The 10,434-nt window shown below is 41.3% G+C and overlaps 1 protein-coding gene across 1 annotated transcript; it reads left to right on the forward strand.

Moving 5' to 3' along the window:
* Positions 1-124: 124 nt before the first annotated feature.
* Positions 125-8,907, forward strand: LOC120803360 (trypsin). Its single transcript, XM_040151741.1, has 5 exons — positions 125-215; positions 3,382-3,541; positions 7,177-7,318; positions 7,466-7,732; positions 8,725-8,907. The coding sequence occupies exons 1-5, from the start codon at positions 161-163 to the stop codon at positions 8,905-8,907; spliced, it is 807 nt and encodes a 268-aa protein (XP_040007675.1). The 5' UTR covers positions 125-160.
* Positions 8,908-10,434: the final 1,527 nt, after the last annotated feature.

Below are 10,434 nucleotides of genomic sequence, written 5' to 3' on the forward strand. Positions count from 1 at the left end.
TTATATATCCGTCCGGGACAAGGAGGTGACCATGGAAACGGAAATAAGAACTATAAGAAACCCGAGAGTACAGGTGCGATGCCCTCCCGTTAAGATTAGACAAGTAGCACACAGGTGAAGCCTCTCTCTGCGTGTAGACTGCTGTTCCCATTGTCTCACCATGGACCTGCCATCTATACTGCTTTGTATACTGTTGGAAGTCCTGGCTGTAAATTGTGAGTACGCTTCTTTATCTTGAGTTTGCAGGTTATTTGTGTAGGCACGAAAGGGCTTAAAGCGAAGTTAAGCATCTGGGTTACAGTGACAGGAAAGTTCGGGCGCATACTTTGTTGTCTAACATCCCGAAAAACAACCTACTCAAGGTTTTGAGTTCATAAACTGAATGTATATTTACATGGGCTGAATGTGTATCTAATATGCTGTTAGTATCCATTCAATACATTTTTTAAAACATCCCTTTTAGCTGTGGCACTTTCAGTTCTGATGCTCCCTTGAGATGGTGTCTTGGCAAAAAAAAGTGTGACCCAGAGCCGTTTTCATCGGGGCATGACTGAGCGTCCTACGGCTTTAAATCATAAATCACCCCAGCAGAGTAATGCGGAGTGGGGAATACGGGCAAAGATTTGACTTGAAATGAAAAGATGAGGATATTTTAGTTATGGAACGGGCGACAGCATCGTGTTGTCTGTGATATTTGCGAGATCCACTTCGGCTCGACCACCGTGAAATCCTTCAGAGTAGTGATACCATTGTGATGTAGGGCTGTGTACCGTAAATACACACGAGTGTGGTTTGTCGAAGTGGCTGATCCCCTTGTTTCCATTTTAAAGTTTCACTTTAAACCTTCGAATAATGAGGGGCATTGTCAAAATTCCTGTTTCACGCACATTGTTACTCGGTACAACAAAGATATCTTTGTGAGATAGAGAGCTTTTGAAATGAAAAGGTCAGTAAAAGTGTGCTTATTCATGAAAAGAATTTGAAACCGCAGGAACAACAGATGAAGGCTAACAACAAAAATAACAATAAGTAATTGTGGCCAACACCCCCTTTTATGCCTGGCGGTTATGTCACAAAGATAAAATGTGAAAGGGGACTCTGATAAACAACTTGAAGAGGTCTAGGACTAAAGGGACCGAACAGAACTGCTTAATTCACAAGCGACGACGCTGGAGACTGATAAACTTTCCTACTTTATTTCAGCTTGGTTTGAAAATATGGACAGACTATGGAGAAAATGCGATTTGTTTGCATCAATGGTGGCAAACTACACTGGCAGTAAACAGAGACTCACATGTAACTGACCAGCTACATGAACAGTTTAGCAGCCCACATGACACACAATAGGAGACCCATTGTTCAGGGTTCAATTCCAGGGTCTTACATAATGCCTTCTAGTGTGCCTGTATATGTGTGTGTTTATCTCACTGTATAGATTTACCATTTCTCTCTTGACACAGAGCATTGCTGCTAATTACAACTTGGGATCAATATCTAGGACCGCAAACGAAATGGCTCTCAGTCACTGTGATGTACACATATCGGCGTTAAACGTCAAATGTTCACAGCGTCGATGCTCATGAGGGCCCGTGGCCAGGATTTCGGAAATAGTGAATCGAAAACGCCCCATGGTTTTTTTTAATTAAATGTAAATAAACACACTGTGTCTGTCGCTGTGAATGTATACTGTATTAAATCGGACCACAATCTTTCACTAACGTCAACCAAGGGCTGTGAGCGCCTAAACATAACCATAAAAAGATATTGTACTGCAAGATCGGATACTTTGGCGGGAAACAAATAAGTTGTCTGTGAAAATTTTACCGGAATGTTCAGTATCAACATATTTGCAACGTACCAAACAAGTAAATGAACAGCAATTTTGTGGAAATTCAAATTGCTCCACAGGTTATTAGAACCCTCAAAGTCCAACGAAAAAATAAAGAGGATGTTTCATCATCATGATTTTTATCATGACAATGTATCAAATGACAGTGTGGAAAGGTGCTGCTCGTGGTGATGAACCTACGGAGCAGTGCCACCTGCGGCTCCCCTCGGCTTCACAGAGCTTCAGCTCAGTTTCAGCTCATCGTTTGGCTGGGCCGGTTCCGCAGCCTCCCTGTTATGGTTCACTCTGGCCGCTCTCGTAGCCGCTGTTTTCAGCTGAAAAGGTCTAAAAGCTCACTGCACGCTGCCCGCTCGGCACCAAACGGCAGACAGACACAGTTTCCAGTCTAGCTGGTGAACACAGTGGAGCGTGAGGCAGCTGAAGAGCCAGATAGTCCCCTCATATGGAAGCACAGACCAAACACAGAGTAAAGAGAGAGTGAATATTGGACTATCATTCATCAGATGGCCAGAAACACAACTCCAAGTGAAGGATAATGTTGCTTCGTAACTGCTGCTTGCTATCAATTTCACCGTATCAACTTAAAAGGTGATAATATGCCAATTATATCTTCACAGCTGGTTTCCACTGCCCCAAAAATAGCCCCCCAAAAATCTGTTATTACCAGTTTAAGTAAAAAAAAAAAAAGGGTTATGCCGCGTTCGTGTCATGGTGATTAAAACAAAAATGACGTTCAATTCCACCTCGGACTTGTAATTCTGAGTCAGAGATATCAGGAGATTCTGACAAGAAAAGAACCACAAACATGTTGGCAGAGCGGCTGTGAACGCACCACCACTGACAGTTAGAACAAAACACGGCTCACTTTATAGGAGCTCTACACGCTCTGTTTGCCTCTGGTTTCACTTGGTAACAAACAGGACGCAACAGCAGTAGGCAGCTAAAGGTTAGAACTGGGGATAACAACTTGGAATAATGAGTGAACATTTATAAGCTCACTGTATGTTTTGTATGCAAAATCTTAATTTGTATCTAAAGCTGTCAACCACATGTAGCAGAGCAAAAAGTACCGTATTTGCCACTGAACTGTAGTGGAGAAAGAAATTCAAATTAGCATGAAGTGGAAATAATCGAAGAAAACACACCTGCCTTGAATCTGCTCTTGAGTAAATGTACTTGGTTACTCTCCACCGCTGCTATTTAGGATTCAAAGCACCACGTGAAGAGTAGAAATCCAAATCAAGTCATGGTCAGAGTCATCCCCACCGTGAATCAGTGTACCTCAGAGAAGAGATTGTTTTTCATTGATCTTCTAAGCCAGAAGCATCTGTGAAGCGAAGTCCTCTGTTGTTGTTTTTGTTTTTGTTTTTTAAATGAATTGTATTACTCTTTGCTGATGCCGCAACTGTGGTAATAAAATTACAGCTGTGCTTGCGCCGTGCGGTCTGCAGAAAAACCTTAGGGGCTAATGTGCGTCTCCCTCTCTGAATCCAATCTGAGGTAATCTTTATTTCCCTCTGTGTGTGTCGCAGGTCTAGACGTTGCACAGGGACGTATAGTGGGAGGATACGCGCCAGTTCCCCATTCAATCAAGTACATTGTGTCGATACAGACAACAGAGCGTCAGCACATCTGCGGAGGCTCCTTGATAAATAAGTACTGGGTTATCACGGCGGCACACTGTAACATTGGGTGAGCTGATTCTTCTTTCGATTTACTTCTACCAAGTATAAAAGTTTCATAACCTCAGGAAGAAACATAAACTTGATAAAGTGGTGAAATAAACCTCAGGTCAGGGTAGACTGTACGTCGCTGTGTCCTGATTTCACTTTTGTACGCAGCAATAAAAGGCCTACTGACATATGATGACCTGAACTTGACTTCTCTGCGCGTAAATGTGTGAACACCGGATTTCATATGCAGATCCGGTACTTTCGAGCCGTATCAGATATGCGGTTCTGCAAGTTATCAGGAGCGAGAGGAAGCATGGGAAAGTGATACACGCACACCGGTAACAATGGAGCTCTGGTACTGGAGACTAACACCGGCATATGATGGCCTCAGGGCTCGCTGACACACTATAGATCACAAAAGGTTTGGCTCATAAGGAAGCAACGATTTTAGACAGTGTTTGGTGTTTAATCCAGCCTGTGAGGTTACAACAGTACATCAGCAAACAGATACTGGCCTTTAATACATGACATACTGGATTATCAGTGTTTCCAAGTTCCCAAATGTCAGTGTTTCCCACAATCGGTCAATAAATATCAGTGTCTGCCCTCCTCACTGTGTTAGTGGTCCACTAACAGTGATGAGGCAGTGTTTTTTCATTATCCATTGTGTTTTACATTTCGTCATGTATATAGTTTTATGCCTTTATCAGAAAAAGCTGGCAATAGAGAGAGGAAATGTTTTGAGGGATAGGGAACCAAATGCCACAGAGTATTGTGGTTTTGGATAAATGTAGATGAAAATGTCGTGGCCGAAGTCACTGGGAACTTTTTTCTGTGTTAAAACAGACCACGATCGTTCCCTGACCTTAACCAAGTAATGTGAAAGTCTAAACATAAAGATACAAAAATGTGGTCACTACACGTGGATACTGTTCTGCAAGATCAGATAAATTTGGTGGAAAACACGTCCAGTATCAACCTATTAGCGAGTTGACATAGCGCAACATATCCCCCTTACGTTAACACAAAACATACGTTTCCCACAAAAATGTTTGCTGTTGCAAATTAGTTGTTGATGAACAGAATTTGCAGGAGAAAATGCAAATGGGGAAACAGATCAGTATATACATAATATCTACGAGACGGGCTTTAAACAAAGGCGTCAACCTGAATTCAAACGAAAGACATTCGAGTTTACGGTCAACATCTTAAATGTCTGGGAAATATTCATTGTTATCCATAAACTGGATAAACCTAAGCCATGTAGATACAACGCTGAGCCTTGCATGGAAAAAGAAAACCTACCATCGCCTGTTGGCAGTAGCTTCCTACGTATTAGCATTTATTGTAGCTTGTAATTTGCTACTTTGCTATTGCTGCGTACTCAAAGCTGCCCTGTTCAATATTTTTAAATTGACAGTGGGTCAAATTGAATCTGAAAGGTGTCGCCCGTAGCCACGAACCCACAGAGAGCTATCACCGAACGCTGCGGTTCCCTCCGAGTGTTTTAGCATCTTGCAGCTCACTGTTTTGGGTGTACGGCCTACTAGCCATTTTACGCTACCTGCCCAGCACCAGTGCTGCAGACAGACAAAGTCAGCAACCATCTGGTGAGCATAGCGGGGCATTTAGCAGCTAGAAAGTTATTTGCCTCAGGAGTTTGTCAACTCACAAAAACAGAGCTAAAAAGAGACGGAGTATTTATCAGGTGGCCAGAAACAAAACTCCAAGTGAATGTTTAACCTTGCTCTCTAATTGCTGTACGTGTAAATGTGCAAGTGTTTGCTAAAAAGTTCACTGCAACAACTTTATACAGGGAGAATGTGTCGACCTTGGGATGTATTTACGGCTTGTTTTGTTGGAATATACTGCATATTTCATTCCGTTAGAGCTTTTTTATGGCAGACGTTTTGACGTCATTGCAGGAAAAAGCAGGTGTAATTAACAGCCTTATTAAATGCTGCTTCCAGTTAAGTGTCTCAGTACCAACAACCTGGTATTGTGCAAGCTGGTTCACTGGCACGGCTTACTGCGACCCCCAAATGGAACACAGCCATCATTTATGCTATTACTTGCACCTGTGCTTTTCCCGCTTTGACTAATTGAATTGTCTGCCGCGAAGAAAACGTCTGCCAGTGAAAGTAGAGCTCAATGGGACTCTTCTTACCAGGACATTTTGACATGTCATAGCAGGAGAAACACATTTGGTACTAGCAACATTGACAATGGCTCCGTTCTGTTTACGTGTCCCAGTCAGACATGACAGTGCGAAAGGGAGCCAGCAAGCACGATGCCAGGACCATTAAACTTAGGGAAGCTCAACGGAACTCAGCCATCATTGATCATCTTCTTCTTATTATTATTATTATTATTATTAAAATCTGCTGTGTAATGATTAGACATAATTCGTTAATTAGTTTATTAGTTTATTAGCTATGTAATACACTGAAATCATTGATCTTGTATTAATCCGTGACCTTGTATTTCTTATTGTTGAATTATTAATTTCATGTTCTGTTAGTTATTATGATTTTTTTTTTATGTACACTGCTCTTCCCTGTGTTCGACTGTGTATTGTTGTTATTCAGTTTACAGTATTTTTATATATTTTTAAAATAACAAACCAATGTTTTTTATGTTCACAGGTCTCCCTTGAAAATTAAATCTCCGTCTAAAGTATCTGGGACTTACCTGATGAAATAAATGTGTTTTAACTTAAAGTGGATGGTGTTTTCTCCTCATTATCCAGATAATCTAGTTAGGAAATCTAAAAATTGGTTAGACACTACAATCTTAAAAAAGCTGAATGTTGGTTTTTGACTCCACAACTTGTTATGACTAAAATTCATTTTAAAGAGTAACATAACTAGAAAAAAAAAATTGTCCACATACTCAAGGTCCAGTCTGAGTGTGATCTTCCCCGTATGTCTCGCTTTGCTTGTAAATCAGTGCTTGGATAATGGAATTGCCACGTTCATATATTTCTTCTGGACAAAGTTGTATATCAGCTATCATACCATTAAGGGAATAGTACAAGATTTTAAAATTAAAATTTGGAAGTCCTATGTCCTCCTCCCGCACCAACAATAAAACATTCTGTAGCCAACTGGGAGATACAAAAGAAAATGTTCCAACCTTTTTTAAAATGCCTGAATCAAACTGTCAATTTAATAGCATAATGTCAAATGTCCACCGTTCTCATTCTCCCCCTCGCCTCAAGACAGAGTCTCCTCCTGCTTTGATTGTCACATGTCATGAGATCAGAGCCGTCACATCGTTTGCTTGGGTCCACTGGGATCCACCCAGATATTGGACTTATTGACACGCAGGCCCGCGTCCTGCGGCAGTAAAATGAGACCCTACGTTGATTAGACTGAGTAGAATTTGGACCCGGTCTTGGTTCCTCACAACTGAGACCTCTAAGGCTTATTCGCTTTCTTGCTGCTCGGCTGCTGGCTGTAGCTTCACATGTAACGGACGGATGTGAGGGTGACCTCAATCTTCTCATGTAACCCTTTGCGAGAGAGTGAATAGGCGTACTGCTCAAAATGTTTTTGAAATAATACTTTAATATTAAAGAGAACCATTGGACAGCTAAGGTGCTATCTCTGCATTACAACATGGTGACTTTCACTTGCTTTTTTATCTCTGCAGGGTAAACAAAATGATGATAGTAGCGGGAGACTACTCTCTGACCATCTATGAGGGCACAGAGCAAGAAATCATGCCCCATCTTTTGGTACCCCACCCTGAGTACAACAAGACCACCAACAACAATGACATTATGCTTATAAAAGTACAGTATGCAAATTACTGGTTTTCTTCTGGGGTTTTTTTTAGGTTTTTTTTAGATGTTGCTCTAACTGTGACCGAATCAGTTTTAGTCTTGGTGTGTCAGTTTAGTGGGTCTGTTTACTGATCACACTGTCCACCGTCTCTCCAGTTGAGGGCCCCGGTCTACCTGAACAGCTACGTTTCCATCGCTCTGCTGCCGAGGCAGGGCGCCTCCGTGGCGGAGGGCCGAATGTGTCGCGTGTCCGGCTGGGGATACACCAGCCCCGGCGGGGGCCAGATCCCCTCGACCCTCCGTACCGTCAAGCTCCCCATCGTCTCCACGCAAAAATGCAACGGCAGTGAGTCCTTTGGGGGCCACGTAACGGAAAACATGCTCTGTGCTGGGTACAGCAGTGGTGGGAAGGATGCCTGTCAGGTAAGTGGAACTTTTTACTTAGTGTGGCCACAGAAGTCTGTGACCATGTTGAAAGTTTTATAAGAGTCGCCTGTTTTAACCTGGAAAATTATATTTTCCAGTGACTGTCTGAAAGAAAATGAAAAAATAGACCAAATTCTTACTTATATTTTTGTATCTATATATAGTTAGTCACATTTTTCTTTCGTGTTTTGCATTTCTGAAATCATTGCAAGAAGTACTTAAATCTTTACATATTTGACTGTGTGGAATATAAGCGATTTCCTAACTTAGATACACCTTCATTTTATTCCCCCTGTGTCCTGCATTTTTACGTTTTATTTTATTAGTTACCATTGTTTTGTTCAGCTATTTCAACTACATCTTGTCAAATTCCTTGTACAGTATTGGTTTCTTACCGTCAGCAGATCCCATTAACTACCACAACCAACATTATGATAGCCCATCTCTCCGTTCTTGCAGACTTCCCTACCCTGTCTCTAGTACTCAGATGAAAGTGTATTCGTTTCATGTGCCTCAAACATGTAGTGTCTTTTTTTTTTTTTTTCTTTTTAATCAAAACGCTCAAATAATTTTCCAAAACTTTGGCACTGTAGTTTTTAGAAAATCTTACTCAAAGAGGAGTGAATAGTGTATCTTTTTGGGACTATTTTTAGCCGCGGATGAATCCATAAGAAACACTGAGGTGCCCTTGTTCATGGTAAAGAAGGAAATGTCACCCCGTGCAACGGCGTGGCTCACTGGTGCGTTTTGAATAGTTATTGGACAACAATGGAAGCCTAAGACACAGAGGAATAAGGTATATTAGGCATGGGATGCACCGACAATACTTGTTAGTGGATCAATTCTTTGTTAGTTTTGGTCAATTCAAGGGATTTGTTGACGACAAGAAAAACATACATCGTCAACGGACCTATTCGGTAGAGCAGGACTCTAGGAGGTCTGCTAAAATACCATGTCATCCCTGATGTTTTCTTTCCTTGCTGTTTCAGGGGGACTCCGGGGGCCCGCTTGTGTGCGAAGGCCGGGTCTACGGCGTGGTGTCCTGGGGGAGAGGTTGTGCTGATGCCCAGTTTCCCGGCGTCTACACTGCTGTGTCCAAGTACCGCAGGTGGATAGACAACACCATATTTGGCTACTACAGCAGGTGTGACAGGGATCAGAACCCAGTGTGACCGAGATCATGACAAAACACTCGCTGGAGACTTGAGGTTCTTCATTTCAGGTTTAGCCTGCTTTGATTTAACACGTCTGAGCTTTTTATCGTTTGTGCACATTCGATTATATGTTCATGTGTTAAAGGAATAGTTCAACATTTTGGGAAATACACGTGTTCACTTTATTGCCAAGGGATAAGCGAGAAGATCGATACCACTCTCATCTCTGTACGCTAAATATGAAGCTACAGCTACCAGATGGTTAGCTTAGCTTAGCATAAAGACTGGATGCAAGGGGAAACAGCTAACAAAATCCACCTACCAGCACCTCTAAAATGTGAAGCATTATGTGCTGCTTAACACCTAATGTCTCGTTTGTTTAATATGTAAAATACAAAAAGTGTAAAAACATCAAGCTGTGGTTTTGCAGGGTCATATGCTGGTCTATTTCTTGGTTCTACGCTAAGCTATCTCTCCATCTTCATATTGGAAGGACAGACGTGGAAGCGGTGTCGATCTTCTCATCTCGTGCCCGGCAAGAAAGCAAACAAGCGCATTTCCCAAAATGTCGAACTCTTCCTTTAGGTTTTCAAGCTTGAATATTTATCATGTCTGTTGACGATCTGTTTAAAGCATTTCAAACACAAAACAAGTGATGGATAATCGCCCCCGCGACAAGACAGGACATTTTGACCGAATTACCACGACATCAAGAAACGAGGTGCCATATCACTGCTTAAATAGCTCAGAGTCAAAGCTTCCAAAGCCTCATGAAGAACTATTTGAAGTGCCGTGACCAAGTGCACTCACCATTAAACGCGTCCAACCGGTGCTGCGAATGCAAATCGTATGAGCAGTCAGTGCTCGTTCAGAGTTGACAGACGCAACAACACCACCAACTGTCAAATACCATGCAATCCAATACTGTAACCCTGTAAAAACACACACACAAAAAAAAACACCACCTTCGGGAAGCTTAAAATGTCTAGTTCTGTTAGATTGGAGCTGGAACGATTAGAAAATGAAACAGCAAGTACTTTGATGATCAATTAAAATCACAAAATATTTGCTGATTTTTGTTTTCTTACATTATTTCAATCTGAATATCTTTGGGTTTTGCACTGTTGGTCAGATTTAAAAAAAAAAAAAAAAAAAAAGGCTATTTGAAAATGGTAACTTGGGCTCTAGGAAATTGTATTAGGAATTCTTCAATTAACCAAGAAAATAATAAAAATTTAAATTGAAAATTAAAATGATTTGAAAATTGTTGAAAATTGTTGATTCAGCTGCAGGGTATTTTTCATTTTCCAATGTTTGTGGGGTTTGTTGTTCTGGATTTCAAAAGCAAACCTCAAATGGTGAAGCTCATGCCTTTTGATCAACTCCACTAATATTCAATGCAGGCATAAATAATGCACAAATCCCTTACAGACTCATTTAATCAATAAAACATTAATGTCTAAAGAATTTATGTCAGCCTGAATGTCCACTAACTTGGTTGCAATGATTAAGAATCTATATGTGTGTGTGTGTGTGTGTGTGTGT

Source organism: Xiphias gladius, chromosome 18 (assembly GCF_016859285.1).
Source record: "Xiphias gladius isolate SHS-SW01 ecotype Sanya breed wild chromosome 18, ASM1685928v1, whole genome shotgun sequence".
Classification (NCBI taxonomy): Eukaryota; Metazoa; Chordata; class Actinopteri; order Istiophoriformes; family Xiphiidae; genus Xiphias; species Xiphias gladius.

Excerpts from the sequence above, each read along its gene's own strand:
- LOC120803360 (XM_040151741.1), top strand. The coding sequence starts at position 161 with ATGGACCTGCCATCTATACTGCTTTGTATACTGTTGGAAGTCCTGGCT. Across the intron at positions 216-3,381 it reads GGAAGTCCTGGCTGTAAATT|GTCTAGACGTTGCACAGGGA; the intron begins GTGAGTACGCTT and ends TGTGTGTCGCAG. Across the intron at positions 3,542-7,176 it reads GCGGCACACTGTAACATTGG|GGTAAACAAAATGATGATAG; the intron begins GTGAGCTGATTC and ends TTATCTCTGCAG.